General features: G+C 37.8%; 1 protein-coding gene across 1 annotated transcript in view; it reads right to left on the reverse strand.

Moving 5' to 3' along the window:
• Positions 1-22,140, reverse strand: part of antxr2a (ANTXR cell adhesion molecule 2a) — a 64,937-nt gene extending 42,797 nt beyond the window's left edge. The window contains exons 1-11 of the mRNA XM_036598049.1: positions 21,445-22,140; positions 20,051-20,122; positions 16,755-16,826; positions 16,324-16,405; positions 15,629-15,733; positions 15,361-15,429; positions 14,490-14,570; positions 11,989-12,049; positions 11,738-11,833; positions 9,267-9,336; positions 1,686-1,764 (exon numbers count right to left, since the gene is read on the reverse strand). Coding sequence (XP_036453942.1) covers positions 1,686-1,764; positions 9,267-9,336; positions 11,738-11,833; positions 11,989-12,049; positions 14,490-14,570; positions 15,361-15,429; positions 15,629-15,733; positions 16,324-16,405; positions 16,755-16,826; positions 20,051-20,122; positions 21,445-21,584 — 927 coding nt within the window. The 5' untranslated portion in view covers positions 21,585-22,140. The remainder of the gene's footprint in view (positions 1-1,685; positions 1,765-9,266; positions 9,337-11,737; positions 11,834-11,988; positions 12,050-14,489; positions 14,571-15,360; positions 15,430-15,628; positions 15,734-16,323; positions 16,406-16,754; positions 16,827-20,050; positions 20,123-21,444) is intronic.
• Positions 22,141-24,144: the final 2,004 nt, after the last annotated feature.

The raw sequence follows: 24,144 nt of genomic DNA on the forward strand, positions 1-24,144 counted from the left end.
AGCAAAACAACAACAACAAAAAAGTCTGAGAGTTCTGTAAATCCCCTTCACTTTACTGCTTTCCTGAGGGGGTTCTGTGGTTGAAATGCAGTGTAGATATTTCCCACCCGGCCTGTCTCTTGGCCTCTGACAGGCCCATCTTTATACTATGTGTAATCTAGTTGGATTACTTTCATGAGAGAAGGTCAAGTAATCTAATTTGTAATATAGAGTATATGACTTGACTTGGGAGATTTTCTCCAAATTATAACACTTGTATATAACTTGTAAAAACTATATAGACATTGCAGATTTGTACTGGATTAAAATAACACATCTCATCAGTAATTACTTCATTTCAATTACATAAAGATCCAATACCTCTTCTTTAAAAACTACTTAACTTTAAAAGCAGCTATTTTTAATTGAAGCACTGTTTAGCAAAAACAGTCTACTCTAATCAACACTCTACTACCTGACAGAAATAAATACACTGCTACCATGACATCACACAATGTGTGTAAGTCATTCATTTTTCTTTCTGATATCTAATCATATTCAGCCGGATGCCAATATCAGTTATCAGACTGGTGATACAACAATGATGTCACTTCAGTAACATCCGTGGCAGAGGAAAGCTCAAGGTCATCTCCTACAATATCCTGTTCTGCAAAGGTCAACATGTCACTCTTTGGGAAACAATACGCCAGAGTGACAATAGTTGAAGAAGAGGGATACAAATAACTCTCAGAGCACAGCAGAGGAATACACACACAAATGATATATAAAATATATCATTTTATTAGGAACTACAGATACAGAATTAAACATGCAGTCATTATGGATATAATTATACAATCATTAGGAGGGTAAATGTATTGATGTATTATGATGGCATCATGAACGTGTTAATTCAACATCAATTTTGGAATGTTAGAATTGGTTATAATAATATTCAATGATATACTTTTTATACTCTCATACTTTTTGGCCAAATTACAATTCTCTAAAATTCTCACTACTTTAAAACACAAAAATAAAAAAATAGTTTGCTTTAAGAACCATATTTCACTACTGTGTAAATCTGAGATGCACTGAATTAAAAAACAAGTTGAACCACTTTACATCCGTAAGGATCAAATTACAATTACAGTACCAGTCAAAATATTTAAACACATCTATTCATAGAGAAGTTCTCCTTATTTAAGGCTATATATTACCTACTTTAGAATAAAACTGAAGACATCAAACTATAGTCCTATTGGATGTTTACACACCTCCTCAGTGAGAAAACATTCAGACAGCAACAAAATTACCGTAAGTTTTTTTTTTGTGGGTTGCATTTTCTATGAACCCAGATTTTAACATGCTGGGACCTTGATGGCTGCTGTTGGCTGACCTACTTTTTGGGGGACATTCCAAAAACAAAATAATCATTTTAAAATGTATTTTTTGGAAATCGTACATATACATGACTATTTATCCATGTTTAAGTAACAACCTTTTAAGGTTTTAAGCATAAGTTTTTCAAGCAAAATGTCTAAGATTATGAAAAACATGCAATCAAGTGTGCCTAAACTTTTGACTGGCAGCGTACATAACCATACAAACAAATAAATCACAAAAAGGAGAAAGAAAGAACCCCTTTTTCTTTCACTTCTGCTGGCAGAAACGATTGTAGTTTAGTCCGGCAACATTCAACTTACGCAAGTTGAGGCAGTGATTGTGAAGGCGCTTGTAATGTAGGACTTGCCACCATTCAAGCTGATAAGAACTTCCATTTTTCTGTGGAAATGAAAAACAAATACCAAAGTCATACACTTAACTGAAAAGTGAAAATGAGTTAACACATCCTCTGCAGTGATGCACTTCTGCATATTTTAATGCACAATCATTGTTTATTTACTGAATTTAACATACTGGAAAAAGTGGCCTGTGCAAAAGTTATGCCACATTTTGTATTTTATATATACTTTTTCCAAAATGATAAACATATGTTCATGAAAATATGTTTGACACGTTAACTAGCATATTTCCAATGCGGAATAAAACGGCGAAATAATGTGCAATAATGTACACTATGGGTTACAAAAGTTGCTGGTTTCATGGTAGTCAAGTCCAATCTTCAAGGGAGATTTTTAAAAAGGCAGGAAGAAAAAAGGAATTCTATCACTTATTTACTGAGAAGAAGCCGGAAGGTGCTTGCAATTAAGTCACTAATGATGAACGGCATTGTAATTTCCATATGTCTATTATGTGAGAGACAATTACCATGGGGCTAATGAGAATCCACGACCACGAAATCGACTGAGTGAACGCCTGAGATCCCTCCAAAAATGGGGGATTATGAAAAAAAGGAGCCCATACTGTCCATACGCAACAATATTATAGGTCGGCCTGTGTGCGAGTTGTGTTCCTGGAAAATGAAACTCAGCTGGGTGAAATGTGTTCATGAAGTCATCAGAACAGTCTAGACAAGAAACTCATCTCTGAAAATATCTACAGTAATTCTATTTAAAGGGACTCGTTTCAGCTGCATTTTGCTCAGTGTAGTTTTTAGTTGTATTTTCTTTTCAATGAAATGGTATTTCATAAGGCCCTAGCAATCACTCAAGTACAAATTTTGTTTCATGCAACACTGAAATGTTTCTGAACTGGCTGACTTTAGTCTGCCTGTAATCCGGTCCGTCGCTTTGCAGAAATCCTTTAAATGTTCTTGCATGTTAACTAGGTGCGACTACTAAATGGATGAGAGGAGAGGCTAATTTAGCTGACATATTCGATACATGCAAATGTTAGGCAGGTTGTTAATCAAGCTGGATATGTGGACACCGGATGGGGGCGGGTTGTTTCAAAGGCATCTAATCAAACCCATGGAGACAGAATCTTCTGGCAATTTCTTTCAGATTTTTTCAAAGACCCTCTTTTATAATTACACCATGCATCCGTCTTTCTCTGTGTATAAAGTACCTAAATTCTCTGGAAGACTTACGCTTGATAAATGCACCCTTGAGGGAATCTTAACCTTAAATAATCTAAAGGATGAAATCCAATCAGCATTTTATATGGACCAACGCCTGACACAGTTGTCAAAAGACAAAGCTAGTTGTCATAGGTACCAAACTTAACAATTGTTGGAGCCTGATGTGTTTATTATTTTTAAAGTTTTGCTGAGAACTTCCATCCTGCGTCAGCTTCACATTTCAGTTGTGGAAACTTACAGAGCCCATTACCATTAGTTGCCTAATGGTAATAGGATTGAAAGATTCTGGTAAGAAGCCGGGGCTGTATTACAGAAAGGAATGTTTAGACAGCAACCTACCTAAAAAAATGTCAAAGCAACACTACAAGTGTGATTACTTGGAAGTTGGAAAAACCTGAATTAAGTTAAATTAAGTAATAGAAATAAAAGGTTAAAACAGAAGTTAGGACACCTCCGGAGCTGTGCTAAAGTTAGGGCAGTATTTAGGAAATTTTGTCTAGTCAGGATGCTTCTGTAATACTGTTTTCTTAGCTGGATTTAGGACGATCATGAACTTACAAGCTATTGCCCTAAATTCAGTCCTAACCAAAATTGTCATTGTGACTAAAAAGATAAGATTTCAGAGTTAAGATGTTTCTGTAATGCGTCCCCAAGTGAACAAGTCTACTGAAACTTCTCACACAACAGAGAAGCTTCCTATTCAGAGCTTCTAAAACAAATCTTCTATCCTAGACCTCTTCAGTACCCCCTCCTTTGAAGGATACAGAGGATTGAAAGAAGCTGTGACAGTGGCAGATGTTGAATAGGCAAAAGGTCCCCTAAGCTCCCTGAACATGGACATAAAAGTACCCTTGATGATGAAATAGCCACTCAAAGCATCACAAGAGACTTCGAGAGACGTCTTTGGGTTTGGTTTGGCATCAGAATCCACGCACTGATGTAGAGTGATAGTGATGTGATGCAGCTGGACTAGCTGACACTGGTGTCACTAATGGCTTTCAAACTTTCCTTAAATATCTGAAAATGGATAACGTGAATTATTGATGAGCCTGTTTATGCATCATCCGGCCCTGACAATCTGCAACACAACAGCAAACATGACTGACTGAGCTCAGGAAACACGTGATGGTCCTCAGAGAAAAGTCTAGAAGATGCTATGAAACTCAATGTCTATAAGTTATGGGGGATGAGAGACTTACAAAAAGCGTTATGGTTGAAGAAGTAGGGCAAAGTTCAGTTCTAATGCCAGAGACAAAGAAATCAGACTTCAGCAACACTATGATCATTCAGCCTATTGTGAGATTACACTACTGTTTAAAAGTTTGCAATGTTTTTAATGAGATAAAACCAATTTTGCTGCTAATACATCTATAAAATAATAGGATTCTATTACTGTGCAATTTAAAATAGTAAGAAGTAGTTAGAAGCAGTAGCAAAAGTCTCCTAAGCACATTATTTAAAGCCATTCATCTGGGCAATAAATGTGGTTTTGCCTGTAAAATCACCTTATATCATTAAAATAAATGCCTATAAAGATGCATACATTGTAAAGTAACAAGAATTTCTTTTCGAAAAAGCAGTTATCTAGTGAGCTAGGTTGAAGAACAAAGTTTGATTCCAGATATCTCTTCAAAGCCCCCCGCCATCACAAAGACTTGTCAAATCCCATCACAAGTTACAGAAGGATCACTACAATTAATATGGAGCTTCCTCAGAGTGTAAAAGGTTAAACGAACACACTGAAATATATAAAATCACTAGTGTATTAGCATTAATTGCATTTGTTGTAATATTAGTGTTTTCCTACGAAAACATATGCATACTAATTTTCTTGGTTTGCCTAAAAAAGTTGTAGTATTGTATGTACATTTCAGATATCCAAAATGTATTAAAACAGAATGAAGCAGAAACAGAAAAAAAGCAATCAGAAATCAAAAAGAAACATTTCGCAATTTAGAAGATGTTTTTATGCAGAGGTGAATATAATGTTAGGAATCTTGCCCAAACACACTTGTTGGTATGAGAACAGCAATCCAGATTCTGGCCTGGACAGGGAAAGCCCATTCTCCTGTGTGGACAGTGTAATCCACTATGCTGTTCTCTGACAGAAGCCTTGGTCTCAACAGAGGGGCAAAAAAAGTCTTACTAAGAAAACTAAGAAAACAATCTATTTTGGTGTCCTATTACTTGGTCCTAGATATGTGGATAAGTGTATCAATACTATTGTTTCAGGCAAAAAATAACACTGTATTGTTCGAAAAATAGTGGAAATATTAAACAATTGGTGTATAGTCTACTCTTAAAAAAATCAAGGCTTCAAAGGTTCTTTAGTAAAGACAAGAGTTATATACAGAAGCATGAATACTCAAAGAGTCATTTAAGTGCATAAACGGTTGTTTGCGTGGTTAGATGTTTTTTCTCTACGATGGAAAAAGTGTAGGAAAACGTGTCAACGTGCAAGCTTTTATGATATATAATAACAAAAATGCTGAATATGATGATGGATTCCAAACTTTTGCACAACAGTGTACATTAATGTGAGTTGAACAGCCTCACTATTTGTAGCAGGATAGACATCTTTCACATTGGCATATATTCCACTTTCAGTTGAATTAGCATCCCTCTGTCAAGCATGGGGGAGAGGAAGGCAAGCGTGCCATGTTGTCTGGGCACGACTCCAGATGGAACCAGAATGGCAGCCGGCGCCTGCGTAAGCGATCAGATCGATTATTGATGAGCAGAGCTCTGCTTGCTTGCGCTGCGAGCAGGTGTCAGGCCTGTACCCTCAGTTATTTTTCTTTCTCCACCGTTGCTGTGAAAACGCAGGTGAGGACATGCTGCTGCCAGTGCCCAGTTCCTGCCCCCCAACCACCCCCCCACCCTGTGGACAGGACCCAGAGGGGCGGGGCCAGTCCGTACTAATGGGGAGGCCGACAGATGCCGCAGATCCTCGCCCAACGACGCAGCAGCTGTCGCTGCAGATGATGCCTTGATAACCAGCACTTATAGCCCTGGACTGCAAGGACCCTCGGAAATCCCGGACGAGCCCCTGACCATACGACACGGTCTCGAGAGTCTAGGGTAGTTCGTTCGAGCTCAACTTAATTGTTTAAGCTCAATCTACGAGGACTCGAATGTGGGCCCATTCTTCAGTTCATCACTCCAATAACCACAGTCGTATGCAAAAGTTTGGGTGCTTCAGGTCAAATTATGTTTGGCTGATTTTCTTAACAAAAATAAGTTAACACATCCTCTACAGAGAACTCACTCCTGCGCATTTTAATGCACAATTAGTGTTCATTTGCTGAATTGAACATACTGGAAAAAAACTAAAAAAATAAAAAGTGGTCTGGGTAAAAGTTATGGCACACTTTATATTTGATGCTTTATTTTTTCTAATATGTTAAACTCAGTAAATAAATAGAAACTGTGCCCTATAGTTTGCAGAAAAATACTGAGGATGGGTTAACTCATTTTCATGTAAAATATCAACAAAACACGGAACACCTGGGTATCCAAACTTTTGCATACGACAGTATATAACTTACATATTAGTTTAAGTGAAGTTACTAAATTAACTCACAGTAGATCTCTGTCATAAGAAAAGATTATTTACTTTGACCTATTTAAAAAAAACATAGCTTCCCGTAACATACTATGAACAATTAATGATGAACAGCCCAGTTTTTCTAAGTTACAGATGCCTATTCCTTCTATATCAGTAACTGTATGCCTACAAAGAGCACATACATCGTAGATATTTCTGATAAAATGGACAATGCCTGTAGGCTCATGGAAGGTGTTTCTAATAATCTGGCAACTCACTGTACCATTTCGAAAGTACAAGGTTTTTTATAGTAACGGGTAGTTACTGAAAAATACATCGTAAGATTAATGACAGAATAATAACTCTGCAGTTTAAAATGTTAAGAGGTAAATGCTAGCAAAATAATGTAATATTCAATACTGTGCAAAAGTCTTAAGCAGGTATGAAAAGGCTTCAAATGATTTATCTGAGCAGTAAGCATGTTTTGCCAGTTTTTAAAAGATAATACTTTAGTCAGTCAGCATGGTGAACGGCTTTACATACCATTTTTTTACATTACTGTGCACCTCTCTTGCTTCCGGACTGGCCTCCTATAGTTATTGTGCTGATCAAATGTGGTAGGCTTTTTCATGCACAGCAGACAGATGGACGAAGAGAGAGAAAGAGATCTTTCCTGCGCTCAGACAAGATGCAGGTGGTACGTGATGCCGATTGTCAGGGCATGGTGAATTATTTAAATGGAAGCGTGGAAAAGGGAATCGCTGCATCTGTCGCACATCCTTTTAAAGCCCTCCACCAGATGTGTTTACTCGCCGCTCATAGCAGCTAACTACTTAATGGGTCATAGTCACCAGCCAAAAGTTAATTAAGCACACCCTTTAAATAGCGATCACCTACAGGGGTTCCGCTGTTATAACACGCTGCATTATAGGCACAAGTCTTAGCATAAGCTCAAAGAGACCGCGGTTCAGTATTTATAATAGGGACTCCTACTCTCTGACACACTGTTAAAGCAGCCAGTATAACAACAGGCAAAGCTACTGTATTAGTAAGCAGGAACATAGTGCCGACCGTAAGCGCTAGGTTGAGTCAAAATTGCTATTTCGGCTGCACATTTATGAATAAGTCAAATATCTGGTATCCTTTAGTTTTGGGTGGTCAAATGTATTTAGCTAGCAGTCAATAGCATTGACTTTGCCTTGCAGAATTCACTACCTATATTTTCTTTTAATTAAGTGATGCAATGTTAGATGTGACATATAGTGAATTAGTTCAAACTGAAGTCCCACAGTCTCAACAATTAAGTACTCAGATCTAAACTAAGATGTTTACAAGGATTGTGCTATGATCTATTTAAATCCATTGCATTCATTAGGACAGTAATATGCTAAATACATGCACAATCATTATTTTTTATGGTACTTTCTATTGGAAGGTGTCTGTCCCAGACTCTAAAACCTAATTTCAACTTGTAAAAATAACACTTATTTTGATTTTTTAAGATATTTTTGATTTTGTTGAGTGAAGTTGAATGATTCAGATTCCTCATGAGTTTAATTTTTAAATAAAAATTCATGTCACTTGTCACTGTGTACCATGTATTCATGTCACCACTACTGGAGTCCACAGATTTTAGCCACACCCCTGCATTTTAAAGCAGGAAGTCAAACTGCACCCCTGTCCCTCATAACCACACAGTGAGCAGTTAGATCCCACTGTTTTGAAATAAATGTGTCTGAAAGTCTGAAATTTAGTGTGTAACATGAAGAATTGTCACTACCAAAACTTATTTTCTCCAATTAAGTAGACTTTTTTGTTTGCTAGACATGTACTGACTAGTGTTTTTAAGGTATGCTCAAAATTGGCTTAAAATGTCAACCAAAACAGTCACTACTGAAACATTCGATAAAGCTTCAGTACTGTTAAGCATAATGAATGAATATGAATGGGTTGTCATCTCTGACTTTGAACCAATTCAGTAGAATGATTTCTATATTAGTATAAATCAACGGTGCCTATTTTTTTTTTTTTTGGCCAAAAAAAGCAAAGGGTCAAAATGACTAAAGAATACACAAATAAAGAAGGTAAATAAACTAAAAAAAATCAAGTTTTTAAAATATGTATTCTATGACATTACACTATAGTTTGTCACTAAAATACAACTGTAAAAGGGAAATAAGAATGGAAAAAGTGGTTTAAGAAACAAAAATATGTTTGTTCTCTCACTGGGTGAGAGGGGTGATGTAGAGTTAACTTCTTGGTGGGACAAATCAAACATCCTTACAGGCCAAGTTTGGTCTGCGGGTCACACTATGGGCAACTCTGGTATACATTATTTTTGTATACAGCCATGTTCAGTTGTTCTTTTGGATGGTTCATATTTGACTTATCACCTTTACTTCAAAGTGCTTAAGTGCATAGCGAAACTAACATTCTTCCGCTCACACTGACCTCGTACTTAGAGTTCACGTTATATAACAGGTTGGAACTTTGTCAATAACTGAAAAAAAGAATAAGTGGAGCATATTAAACAACTTGTCATGCCACTTAAGTAATACTGTGATGGAGCAAACAGAGCAGGACGACTGACAGAAAGAGCTCACTTGACTTTCAGACCTCTGTTGACCTCAGCAGTGAGGAATGATGCCCACATGATAAAAAAAAAACACAGTGCAGCTTAATGACTAATACTTGTTTCTTCCCCCCACAAATGCACATACGCCATTCATTTCAACTAGCCCCTTTTAGAATACTCACTGTCCAGCATACTGCAGCACCGGCGCAGGACACAGCACATAGTCATGTCTCACTGTGGTTGGCTTCTCATCTGGAAAATAAAGAGAGCACACTCATGAAGTGCTACGCCTTCAAACTAGCTGGAGAATAACCTTGACTCCAGATGTACAATATTCCGCCATTTGTCACTATGCAGCTCAGGAGCTCACTAGGGCTGCTGACATGTGCAGCACAGTTGAGAAACCAAGGCCAGGATAAGTGAAACTTTTTCGATTAAAGTTATTTCTGGATAGGGCAAAAACCTGAACTGTATACTGAAACTAGATGAGGTTTCTAAAATTAAGCAACTAAGCACTTTTGTGGTTCCATTTACAAAAACAAGGAAGGAACACATGCATTCCACATGAGAATCTTCTGTCTGATCTAATGATAATGCAGTCATAAAAGCATGGTAGATGTCGTGTGTGAGAGCACGAGTGAAGTTGCTAAATTCGGTGAGGATTTGCAGGATGTGGTTATGACAGACTGTGTTACTTCTCAGGCACAAGTTACAGCTTACAAACTTACAAAATCTTCAGCAAAGTACGTTCCATCCTTTTTAATTTGTCATGTTTTTTGACTGACTTTTTTAGCATTACAGATTATATGTAATGGGCCTTGGGTCACTTGCGCAATCAATGATGTCAGAGTAACCATTTAAAAGTAAGTCCCTTTAAAGAAGTGAAAAAGAATAAACTGGACAGTCAAAATAAAAATACCACCCCCCTTCCTATGCCTCTTCCTGTTTAGCACATCTCAGTCACACACAATGCAAACGCACATTGCACCACAGTTTTTTTTATTACCATTAGTTGGCTAGTATTTATACAAAAACGTACAGCTTGACAGACATGAATGATATAAACTAGATATTGCACCACTTCAATACTCAGAATCGGTGTTGGACCAATACCAACTCAAAATGCTGGATCTGATCTTGGACAAAAATTCAGTAAAAAAAAAGCCTAAAATATCACATAATTGCTTGAACTGCAGAACAACAGAAAGCAAAACAAAGTAGGTCATGCAGTAACTATGATGGGGGGATGTCCTGATTCAGTTTTTTGCCACCCAGCCTGATCCAAGTACTTTCATACCAAGTACTGACTGATATGGATCTAATCTAATATAAATATTAGATTAGATCCATATCGGTCAGTACTTGGTATGAAAGTACTGACCGATATGGATCTAATCTAATATTTATATTTTCTCAGATAATACAACTACACGGTTAAAGCAAAAGCAGCTCTCTGGATTTGTACTTTTTTCAGACAATTTATAGTGTGTCTACTATTGACTTATGATCCAATCTGATTAACCAATCTAACGATTTGACTACAAGTAACTACAATGCTGCACCAACCTCACACATACACTTTTAACTGATTTATTGTTGATATTGTTGTGGGCTATCTATAGGAATTAACTGATTTCATACTGCTCTAACTCACATGCAGTAGCTGCTCATTTCTCTCTGTTTTAAAATGCACTGTTATGGCTCCTCTAGGCAGTTTCAAACCAGATCACACAGCACAGACAGAACGTTTCTGCGATGGTTTCATTTTAAGCCCAGTTGAGACTCGCAAGTGAAAACTGCAGCAGAATGTATTTTGTAAATGTTTCTGGTGACATGCTGATAGCACTAAGCAGCAAAAGAAAAGATGTGAAGCATTATAGTCCCGTGCTCACATTTGATTTGCCTCTGTTTAGATGAAATTTGGCTAGCTCAACATTGCCATTGCAGATACGACACTACAAAATGGTTCCACAATGTAGTCGCTCATACTACGTTATCTCCTGAAACCACACGTTACTGCCGCGGGGTTGTGCATAACCACAGTTTAAATCACCTCTACAACAGTGGCATAAGTAGAAGGAAAAGTATTAGAAAAAGAATTGAAACTAGATCAGGCTAATATAGTTGATACCCGATCTATTAAAATATGCCTGCATTGGCTCAGACCGGGATCTCCCTAGTAATACCAGTAGACATAAGCAGCCCAATATTAAACAAAAAAAATCAACAAGTAGCTAACTAGCTAGGCACTAAACTACAATTCCAATTCCTTTTATTAAACTGCCTAAATTTGCACAAATTTGCACTTCTGTTTTATTACTAATATTTGTCTGATATTATTTTGATATAACTTTACCTAAATAAAAAATGTTGTAGTTTTTGTATATGTCATATTGTTATGCATCATATTGCTATGTATTTCTTCCTGTAGGGTAGTGGTGCATTTGTTTTAGCAGTCTAAGCATTTTACTTTTAGATGTCCAGCTAAAGCTTTTTACTTAAAAATAGCTAATGAGTTCAGTAGTTCTTAAAGAAAATAAATATACTGGTATCAATACCAGCCAATAGGGTTTCAGTATCTGTATCGACATCAGAAAAGAAAATACACTATCATGCCATCTCTAACGTAAATGCATGGCTTGACTGTACTCACTGTAGTTCTTGCCGTCCACCGTGAAGCTGCAGAGGACTTCCTCTTTGGCTTTCCCTAGCGTGAACCCGTTCCCTCTTAGGACCATGTCAAAGGACTCTGCGGTATGTAAACCAGATGAGGACATAATGAGAAGCATGCCTGGGCGCCAACCCAACAAAATATGCGCACACACACACACACACACACACACACACACACACAAAAGCACACAGGCATGCACACTGACAAATAAGACCACTGGAAGTGCTCACGGTTCACGCAGGCACTGGACGGCTCCACCGTTAAGATCTCTGTGCATGACTGCTTGAGGATCTGAAAGGCAAATAACGGCAAACACACAATTTACCATTAGTGTGAATAAATGCATCGTCTCCATTTATTCTGTACTGCTTTTTTTCCCCACTCAGGGCACACCTAATACGGACTGTGCATTGCTCATGCTAAGCCATATCTGGATCAATGAGAAGACTGTCACATAGAGTGCAGCATGGGAAAGAACTATGTCGGCCGTTATGGGAAAATTATGCGAGACCGTTCCCTCCTCTTCAGCTCTATTAGAAGCTCCAGGCTGACATTATCATATAAAAAGGCCCGTGTGAGCCTACAGTCGCCTCTGCTATCATCCGTATAAATCAGCGGAGGACAAACTATGCAAATCTCCATACACAACCGGCAAAAAAGACAATATTAACCAAAATATATGGTGCTTGGAATCGGCGGCACTGGAGATGAGGCTTCAGTCTCAAGTGGTAGGAGAGTATAAAACGAATTGATTAAATATGACGTACGATAAACAAACCCATCATTAGAGGAGGGAAGTAAACATTGTCTTATTCTAGGCTGAGTATGCTGAAAATACTGCAGTTACTGTGTTATCTACAGCTCTCTCAGCTCTTTATCAGATGGGAGGCTGAGCTCATTTCACACGTCTGACATGTATACAGGTGTAGATGCTGATGAAAAAATTAGGCTGTTTTCACTGCATGAGGAAAGATCATATTTTAAATGGAAGTGCTTCCAAATTGGTATTGATAGTGATGCTGTTATTGAGTGGGGTTCTATTTATTGCCTCTGGTAAGTGGTGAGTGCCAAGTGCTTGCTAAGAGACTTTTCTAACTATTAAATTCACTATTAAGCACTTTAACTGAGAGACGACACAATAAAATTAACCAGAGGTACACGATATATCAAAAGCCGATGTATTATTGGCTGATGAATGGGAGCACTTAACTACTATCAGCTGTCCAACACTGAAAGTATGATAACTCATCGTACATATATGGGCATTTCATTCTTCAGTGACTGTTTCATGAACAAACCACTCACTCAAATGGGCAGTGTAGTGGATAACATTGCACCCTCACACAGAATATAAAAGGTTTGATTCCGTGTGCAGGTAAGGATGCCATAATTAGAGTCCTTGTGTAAAAGCCGTTGCATTACCATTACCTTCCCATTGTATTTTGCTCTGGATAAGGGTAATACTGATCCACCTTTAAAATTTCACCTGTCCTAATCTCACCACACTTCATACATGGATTACAGACTAAATGTGTTAAAACCCAAAACCCTGAAAATTATTAGGTTTTTAATATTAATATTGACCATAGCAAGGTGTTAATTAATGGTTATCTTTGTTGTCCCAGAAATTCCACATAAGTCAAAGAGCATTGTCAAAGAGTGCACACACTAAAGACTAAAAATGTGAGATTACAGCCCTGTGTAATTTTCTATGAAATATATGATTCCTTTTTTCTGAAGCTGTAAAATGTAACTTTAAGAAATTTGAAGGGTGGTCTTTGACTTTTGCAAAGTTCTGGAAAACTTTACATTAGATACCTGTACAGTACAACAATAACTTATATGCAACATTACAGAGCACCAAAGAAGAAAAATACAAAGTATGCTCAGTCAGTCACTGCACCATAAATGGTAGATCTATCACAATTTGACTTTATGAGTAGAAAAGTGTGCTTTTTGTGCTTTTGCAGAAATCTCCCCCAAATCTACTTTAGGCTTTCACTAAAAAGCTGCACAGATGATCTCAAATCCTGGAAATCTGAGCAGAGAACGATATGAGGCCAAATAGCCCAGCCTCCAGGATTACTAATCACTGGAGAATGCCTATGTTTTGCTGGGCCTGAATCTCCATTTGGCCAAATAGGCTTAGTCAGTAATGAGATGATAGAAGTTTTTTTGTTTGTTTTCACTGTTCTCTGGACAAAAACATTTGCATGAAAACATATTTCAATAAATTATGAGAAAATACAGTCTTGATCATTGCATGCCTGGTGTGACCACAGATAAATTTTCTGAAATCAATCTCTTCGGACACTGTGCAGCACGCCCAATGGAAACAAATGTGGACCTCAGGGGTTCTGGATGTCCTGAAACTGTGGCACATCAGCCTATCAATCATCTTAGCACTATAAGGACTATACTCAATCTTTACCTATGCCTACCCTGTTTAAGTGAAGATTAACAAACAGACAGAATGACAAACAAATTAGTGGAAAACCTGAAGTGGAAGATGCAGCATTGACAGCTCTACATAAACACTGAGTAAGCAGATGGAACCTTTAGACCTGGTTATACAGTTTACCAAGAACCACGTCATACAGTCAAATTTAGAGAACAGCTTTGCTGTGATGACTGGACCATGTTTTTGTTTAATTTGCTTAAAGTCAAAATGCATAACATCTGTTATAAAGTATGTAAAAAATAAAGAATAAAACAAAAAAAACTGGCTTACCGAATTAACAATTCCTTTTAGCGCCTGAAAGCCATCTTTAACCGGGAACACCTGCTCTGCAGTGTCAGCCACCTCAGCCAGCTGTTGGCATGCACATAAAAAAGTTAAAAGTTGAGCAGGAATAACCCACAATAAACCAAACACTGGCCACTGCTGACTGCCTCCTCTTCAGTATCTCTGTTTTTGATCGAACACAGGAAGAGAGATAACTGTACAAGTAAACTGTATAAATAAATGTACAAATGCTAAGACTCAGCAAAACACTTGCAGTAAATTAAAGATGCAAAAAAGACTTCAACAAATGTACTCATCATAACCCTTAAATCTATAAGGCAGGTAACTTATAGGTATTGTTTAGATGCCATTGTTTGTTTTTATTAACGCTAGTTGTGTAAAATCAGTTCATGCTACATAATCACACTGTACTCCTGTGGTCACTTGCATAAAACATTTTAAGTGCACTTCAGTGCACTTTTCCCTTCACCTTAAGTAAGCTGCATAAAATCTCTTTAGGGAATTTTTTCAGTAGAGATTTTTTAGACCTTAAGCTTATGTTTCAGTTTGCAACACAGTTTTGGACAGAAGCAAACTTTAAATTTATCCCTTAAGCATTTAACTTAAGAAAAACACTTAAGATGTCAGCAGCCAAAGGGCAAGACTCCATGGCAAGTGCCTAGTTTATTGGGTACCTTTTACTTTGTGTACTATAATTTGTACAGCACTTTTATCTCATTAATACTATTGTTACAGACTGTAATGTTTTAACTTTCCAATGTTTCAAAAGCTTTGGAACTTTCTAACTAAAATGAAAAGTGCTAGTTGAATAAAGATTATTACGGTATTATAACAAAAGCTCTGACATTTCATTTACCTGATCCTTGTCAAAGTCCTTAACACCAACACAATACACTCGAGCCCCATATGTCCTTGCTGTGTTTGCCTGTATACAAAACAAATGAATACTCATTAAAATGGTAAAATTTCTGTTTAGATCACCAAACTACAGGAATAAGAATAAGGGATGTCAAAAAAACAAGAAACAAAGGACTGGAACTGGATTAGACTGTACATAGCAGATAACTGATTCTTTAAAATATGCCCGGATTGGATTCAGGTATCCCTATTAACAATAACCTCACCTCAGCCGTAGTGAGTTCATGAACATAGACATCAAGCTTTCCATCGGTCAATGCAATGATGATGCTTGAAGACTTTTGGGTTTGTCCTTTCATTTGCTCAGATGCCTGGAGATATATAGAGGTAAGAGACGTTCAAATATACATCTCCACAACACAAGCTATGAACAGCTTACTGCATTCAACAAAAATATCTCAATCTCAAGGGCTTCAGGACCAGGATGCTGAATGTAGGTCAAAGAGGACATTTCCGGAAAAAAGATAAACAGCTGATTATCCCTTATCTGGACCTTGACTGAGACCAAATAAATGTGGCTTACTTTGGAAACCAAACAATCATGCTCAGACTCAGATTCTCTGCTGGTAACATGAGCCTTCAGTTATCGCTCAAATAACCTGGCTCGAGCAAAACATTTTTCGATCAAGAAGAGTCAAGCGCTTACAGCATTACAACATTTTACTGGATAATATGTGTTAGAAGAGATGTCATATCCTCTACAGTCAGAGCCCGAGAGGATTCTTAGCTTGCTCAATAAGCCCTGCTGATGAAACTTTTTTGTTACCTCTTTCGCAAATCAATGACACATTTACGTCAGAGTTATGCACCACAGCTATTTGCTAATATTTGAGCACAACATATGATACATGCATACATTCAATCATTTATGAATATAAAAAAGCAAAATTTTCTCATTTACCAGTTTAATCCCTTCATGCATGAACGTTTCACCTGCAGGTTTGACCTCACTCAGTTTCTTCAAGCCTTCCTGTATCTTTGTCCTGAAAAGAATAAGATGGTTGGGATCACATTTTTAAAATGCAGCCTAATCTATTTATGTTAGCATGGTTAGCACACAAACACACTCCTATTTGCCTCAAGGCAAAAGGCATGTGGCTAAGTTTAGTCAACAGTGGTAAAATTGATAACCGCAAATGAAATCATATAGCCACCAATCAACATTATGTCATCACACTAATTGTTGGCTACCAGCTTCCTTTTCCTTATTAGACATTACCATGTTTGGTTGAGCCATTCCTTTAAAGGGGTCATTGTTTATGATTGCCTGAATTATGTAATATTGCTGTGTGTAGGCTTTAGTCTCCCACTATTATATTACATGGATTGTACCTGTCTCCAGTCAGTGGCAAAATGAGCTCTGCTTTTGAGGAGAAGACAATGAAGGAAACCTTCATTTTTGGGCTAAAATGAAGAAAAAAAAATACATTAATTACTTATAATGACATATGACAATGTAATGTAATGACAACATATAATGGTGTACAGTGTTTCACTTCAAAACAAACAAATAAATACAGTCATGAGAAGTAAGTACTTTTTCAGCATGTTTGGACATACAGATATCTGGTCTTCATTTAAACAATGATGATAGATAAAGGTGATTTAATTTAAAAAGTGACCACTAAAATGAACATTTTTGTCGTTCTTTACATAACTGAAATGAACAGAAATTCACTTTCTTTATTCTGAAAAAGTAGCTACACCCCTACAAATATCACTTCAAATGTGTCAAATTAAAGTCAGGTGCACTCGATCAGGTGCTAAAGATCAAAACCCCATTAGAGAACATACTTGAACCTGTCTTATTTAAACCTCCGATATCTGGTCTGGTTTAATCTTTGTTACTGGAGATTAGGGTACCATCATTCCTAGATCAAAAGACCTTCTTCAGAAAGAAGGTTGTAGATTAATGCAAGTGTGGGGAGGGGTTTGAGAAGTGTTACCAAATATTAGAAATCAATCCTTCCACTGTCTGGAAGATCATCTAGAAGCAGAGAAGACTTAAAACCACTGCCAATATGATCAGGCCAAGCCGCCTCAGCAAATTTCATCCAAGAGCAAACCATAAACTGCTAAAAGAATTTTTTACCACTGTTTTGCCTGTCAAAGTGCATGCATCTACCACTAGAACGAGACTGCACACATTTGACCTACATGGCAGGTGCAGGTGTTTGCTGTCTAAAAAGAACATCAGGGCAAGACTAAAGTTTGCTAATACATATCTAGGCAAAGACTAGAACACGCAAGCCAAATATAAAGTTGTTTGGCCATAGTACCATAAGCCATGTTTGGTACAAACCAGCATTTGATCAGAAGAACCTCAAACCAACTGTAAACCATGGTGGCGGAAATGTTATGGTTTGGTGCTGCTTTGCTGCCTCAGGGCCAACTTGCAGTCGTAGAACTGACTATGAATTCTCTTTCATCTCCTAGAAAGTTGAAGCTGAAGAAATGGACCTTCCAGCAAGATCCCAAACACACAAGTAAATCCACTTAAGAATGTCTCAAAAGGAACAAATGGAGGGTTGTGGAATGGTCTAGTCAAAGCCCAGATTTGAACCCCACTGAAATGCTGTGGAGGGAATTTGAAATCAGCTGTACATGCAAGAAGCCTTTCAAAAAATTGCACAGTTGAAATAATTCTGCATGAAGGAGTGGTCAAAAATTTCTCTATTATTTCTCTACATCTAAGCTAATTTATTTTAAATTTCAATTAAATTTCCTTTGTTTTTTGTTACATAACATTTATCCATACATACATGTTTACTTGATGATCCAATACTGATATGCCCACATATGTCAAAGAAAACAAAACATTTCATTGGGTGTACTTACTTCTTCACTTGACTGTATATAACACATTTTAAATACATAAAGGATGATAATTTAATTGGCATGTCTAAAAATGGCTGTCCTTATTGCACTGTCAGACAAGTCTTATGAGGCAACACATGAGGACAGCTTGAGCTTCTATGTATGTCTCCTGTCAACAACAGAGTTAGGCTATGAGTAAGATGCCCAGTATGGACCTAATAAAAGCATGTTACTTGTTTGTAAAAATTCCCTACTGTGAGAAAGAAGGAAGTGATTAATTAACATTGAGACAGGAAGCAGGTTGTCTTGAGAATGACTCATCCTATACACCAGAAACACATCATGTCACATCCTGGTTACATTTTTATACCTGTCACCGCATAAAAAACATATAACTAATTAATGACGAGTTGGGTAGCTACTTGTGTTTTATTAGTTACATGTTTTTTTATGAGGTGACAGGTATAAAAATGGAACCAGGATGTGACAGGATGTGTTTCTGGTGTGTATACAAAGAAACAGTTTATCAAATTTTGCTCAAACCGGCTTACAACATGTAATATAGTTACATTAAATCTAGAGAGGGGCTAAGCTCACAGACTGTAAATGGTTTGGTTTGGTATCTTTCCTTGCATTGCACTGTTTCTCGCATACAGATTATCAATTATGCTGAACTATATTTCAATCAAGCAGTCTGGTCTTTCTCGCGACCTTCTGTTACAAAAGCTGACACGGCACTGAAACATGTTGGGTTTTCTGGCCTCGCAGCAAGTCAGGTCTCAGGACTCTAAGCATAAGGAGAGGTGCTGCTTTTTCACACTTAGATGACACGTCCAACCCGCAATCATCCCCCACATGAGATATTCATGAAAACGCGGCCAAATATGCTCAGCCAGCCAATCTCTAGTGACAAAAAAAAATCAAACAAGAAATCAATACTGCGATATTTCAAACTGAATGTTCTGCTGACGGACTAGCTTGCGCAATAAAAAGAAAAGTCTAGTTTGAGGAGACTTGGCCAAGGTACTGTAAACTCTTCAGCAGAGACCAAAATGACTTCCAGCGTCATCGGGTTCAGACTTAGGCAGTCACATCTGTTCTCAGGGCAGAATTTCTAGGCCTTCTGCTGCACAATACTGAAGCAACTAGGGATCTCCTCTAAAATCTCCTCGAGCTAATGATTTTAATTAATGTTTGATACAGCTGGTCCATCCAACACTGAACAAAGGCCCATGAAACGGCAAGAGAGAGCAAGAACAGGAAAAGGGCCAGCAGATTCCACATGGCGCAACAGAAGAGCGTCAAAGTCAACAGCAGACTGTACTGGTCTTCCCGCGCCGTGCCTTAAAGTACATTCGCTGCTTCTTCTCCCATTATGTGTGAGGGATAAGTGTGGTGTTGGAAGGTTTCAGTGCAAATGGCCATTCTCACAGCCCAGAAGACTGAGCCTCCCTGCCACCCACTCCCACCTGCTCCCTTTGCTATTTTCTCAAGCAGACTGCTTTCTTCTGGCTAGGTCGCTACCGTCTGTACTGGCACATACATTGAGTCAACGTTACATAAGTTCAACATTCATCGGGCCATTTTTTTTTTGTTTATTCCACGTCTTTTTTTTCTCTCCCCCTCCTTTCCAGAATCCTTTCCAAGCCGGATGTGTGGACTAAGTTAGCTGTTCTGAATTATGCACTTGGTGTGGTATCTATCAGAACATAAGCCTGTGTAACTGAAAGCTTAAACAAACTTGCAAGCTTGGTCATTTAGCAGGAAAAAAACTACCTTCTTAGGGAACAGAAGAAAGTCTTTTTTTTTACCTCACAAATCGGTCGACAAGATTTTTCACAAAGTCAAAGATCTGAGCCCAATCAGTCGAAACACTTCCAGATCTGTGATTAAAAAAAAAAAAAGAATAAGCAAAGTCAGCAAAGCAAGGCCACAAAACAGCTTGGTGTAATTACATATATCCTTAAGCCAAATACAACGTTAGAGTGTAGTGTCTGATGTGGTTCCCTTAAGTTGACTCAGTCAAGTTTTAGCTAAACAGAAAGACAGTAATAATAAATAGGAAGTGTGACAATAAAGATAAGCTGTGACAAGAATAATACTAAATAACAATACTGTAGCACTGCTATATCTATGGACCCCTGCGATTCACTGATTATATCATTTTAATGATTTCACAAAAGCAATATCAAGTCATATTCACCTATATGATTAAGAAAGTTAAAACACTGTACATTTTATGGGAGAGGTTCAAATCGAATTACATTGGCAGTGGCCATGTTAGGCCTGTGACATTAACCTCGATGCAAAAGTATCATAAGTGAGTAAAGTGTGTAAAATGTGCCCTTGGTCTAATGGCTACAAGGTAATTGAACTAATAATTACAGTCCACTGTATGTGCTGAGAACATAAAACACAAGAGTGAGATCATTAGAAAATCATCTTTTATGCATTGCCTTCTCCCTTGTCTTATCCAAGGTCAATGAGTCTAGTCAAAAGCCGAGGGCATTAGTACTTATGGATCATATATATATATATATATATATATATGTTTATTGAGAGTTATCAGACAGCCCGGTCTTCACTTTGTAAGGCAGCAGACGAACAGATGAACCTCTACCCTTGTGGTTTTCTTGTTGGTAGGGTGGTCAACAGTTGGGCCAGCAAACCTCAAGCGAGGCCACATCTTACAGATCAAGAGATAAAAACCAAATTCAGCCCAAACAAACATTATCACTAAGTGGACACGTCTGCAACTGGTGGATGAAAGATCTGCAGACAGAATATAGTCCTTGACTTCACAAGGCCTTCAGAGCAGCTTTGCAACTGTTGGAAATGCCCCCAGCTGCATTTTACCCAACAGAAATGTGTATTAAAAAGCATGAAAAGTTATGCAATGGTGTTAATTCCCCCAAGATCTCTGCCAACAGCCTAGTGCGGCTGTATTGCTGGGATGCTAGCAGAGATCTGACGGCAGATAGCGCTGCATTGAGCCTGAAGCTGAATTCCTGTTAACCACTTGAGAGAAGGTTTTGGTTGCTACATCTGACACTGAGAACAATACAGCAACCAGGCTGATCCGCTAGGTGGACATATTTGATTTACTTTAATCTCAGCCTGTATTGTTGAAAGGTCTACTGGATCGACGATATAAGAAAATGCAAAGCCCTGAATGACATACCTACCGATCTGGAGAAGTACTAACCTGTCTAGTACAAAGTAGAGGTCGAAGGCTCCATGACAGGATGCCTCTTCTGCCTCCAAAGAGGAGATGAAACCGAGAAGCAGGATCGCCGTGACTGCCACGGCGCAGCGCTTTCCCATGGTGAAAGTTTTCTTTGACATTATAAATTCACAAAAGAGTTACGACTGTCGCCGTAACACTATCAGTAGGAACAGCACGTATAAATAAGTGCACTAAAGAGGAAAAAGTGTTAAAAAAAAACCCCACAACGAAACAAAACAAGAACTGTACCAAGCTGTGGCGTCAATACAGCGGAGAGAGAGGCCGAGTGAAGGAGAACGACAACAACAACAACTCCGCCGAGGTCTGAAGCAGCATGTCCAAGTCCAAGTACTTTAAGTCAACTTAAACGTACTCCTTCCTGCATTCACACGGCGACGTCAGCAGGGCTTTCTTCACCTTTCCTTCCTCCTTACTCGCGCCGTCCTCTTCCCATTTTGTGACGGAGGGTAAAAGAAACGCGTGAAAGAAGAGAAAAGGTTCTCCCAACTCTTTCACGTCTAATGGAAGTTAACCCCGTTTTTAATGAGCATGCGCGGCCAGATGTTGGGAGGTTTCTGAGGTCGGGACTGTTGTAGCCCACACCCAACATCTGTCCGAGTTAGAGAAACTCGGTTAAGCTCGCTCGTCGCACACAGGATGTTTGGCACAAACTGTCAGGGGCGTCATAAATAACGACAGTTTACAGTTTACACAGCCCTTCACAGATTCATACGGGATGACTCTTCCTGATGATACTGAGTTTAATAAAGTTGGGATTCTGATCAGCTGCGCGTCAGCGCTGAGCCACGCTGAGCTAGACAGCGTGAAGTGACATTAGGTGAGTGAAATAAGCCTTGAGGGTATGGATTTCTCATCAAAGTCACAGGATTTAGTAACAGCGGGCACAGTAAGAGCCCCATTTGATGTACAGTAAATAAATAAATAAACATTATAGCCCAGTGCTTTGAGTTTGATCAGTTCACTTTTTTTAGTGAATGAAAAATACCAGTCAGTGGCAGTAAAGTCGAGTGTACGTTAAATAAGTAAATTAGTACATTAAATAAGTCATGGGGTTGTTTATTTATTAGCCATAGTCAAGGCCAGGAGACACTGAGACAGAGTCAAGACTGATATATATATATATATATATATATATATATATATATATATATATATATATATATTTACACATATATGTCCTCATTCACCATCCGTTCTTCTTAATTTCTTCTTAAAACCCACTAAAACCCATGAACATCAATAAACATATAATATCAGATAAGCCATCATGGAAAAATAAATTCGATCCTCCACCAACAGATTTTACTTAAACATATACAACAGTGGTTTTCAACCTGTAGGTTGCAGTCCCCCAGTGGGCTGTGGTGGTACTGCACTTTTTTAATGCAAAAAAATCATTACAATAAAAACATTTAATCAAACCTAATTTTAAATATGACAAATATTGGTAATGATTTGCAAAAATAATGCATTATATTTTTATCAAGCTCACCGACTGTTCTGGCAAACTGCAAAACAACGAAATACAGAAGTGAACATGAAACCCAACAACTTATACAAACTAAACACAGGAAATAGATATCTAAACCTGTCGAATTGAGCCAGAATTTCCTCTTTTCAGCCGGACATCCAGCACTCAGCAGCTCCCAAATCAGCCTTCTCATTAGGTAAGTCAGAAAAAAATGATTGCTTAAATCCGTGGCAGATTTCATGATTTGAGAGTGGGCACAGACATTTATGTAAAATAACTGGTCATAAATAAACTGGTCACTTGTTTACTGTTAATGTGACTGAGATGCTAGAATGCGATTTCTCTGAAACCCATCAGAATTAGGGGTTTGTCTACATGTAAGAGCCAGTAATCAATAACAAAACAAACATTCCAAAAAATAAACTACAAGTTATATCATATATTTTCCTCTTCAATTAAATCAGCCTAAAATAAGAATTGACCTCTTTTACCATATTAATTCATATCCCTCCTCATATTAACCCTGTAAAATCCCAGGCTTTACACATTAAACACATTACACATTACACATTAAGGCTTATTATTCAGCAACTACAGGGACTTTAATGCAAACTGGCTGAGCTATTCGTAGGTTATAGAAGTGTGTAATAAAACTTTGGGCCTGCCGGTGGGTCCTGGCCATTTATGAAGGTTAAGAAACATTCATCATATTATGTAATTTAAATTACAAACTTTTCAAAGTTACTGTTTTTGTGTTATCTTTGATTGGAGGGTAATGACTTGCTTGGGAAAAATAATATTAACCAATTATATTCCACTACCTCTTCCTATCATCCAGAGAAACACAGCTCAGAGATCCTCTATGACACCAGGTTTCACTCTGTAATACATCATGGTACAGAAGCATAATGTATTATGATTTCCAATTCACACTGACTTTAAGGTTATATTCGAAACAAATCTTCAATAATAAATGTATATATATACATATATATATATATATATATATATATATATATATATACACATATTAAAGTCAGTGCACATAAAATCTTCTCTTGTTGGATAATCTTGATTATAGGGCTCAACTTGTCTAACTAATTGGAAAATCACACCGGAGACACTCCCAGTAGAGTGTGTCCTTAACTAGTCATTACCTTCCTCTGGCAGAGCTCCATGGTGCTGTA

Source organism: Colossoma macropomum, unplaced genomic scaffold (assembly GCF_904425465.1).
Source record: "Colossoma macropomum unplaced genomic scaffold, Colossoma_macropomum, whole genome shotgun sequence".
Taxonomy (NCBI): Eukaryota; Metazoa; Chordata; class Actinopteri; order Characiformes; family Serrasalmidae; genus Colossoma; species Colossoma macropomum.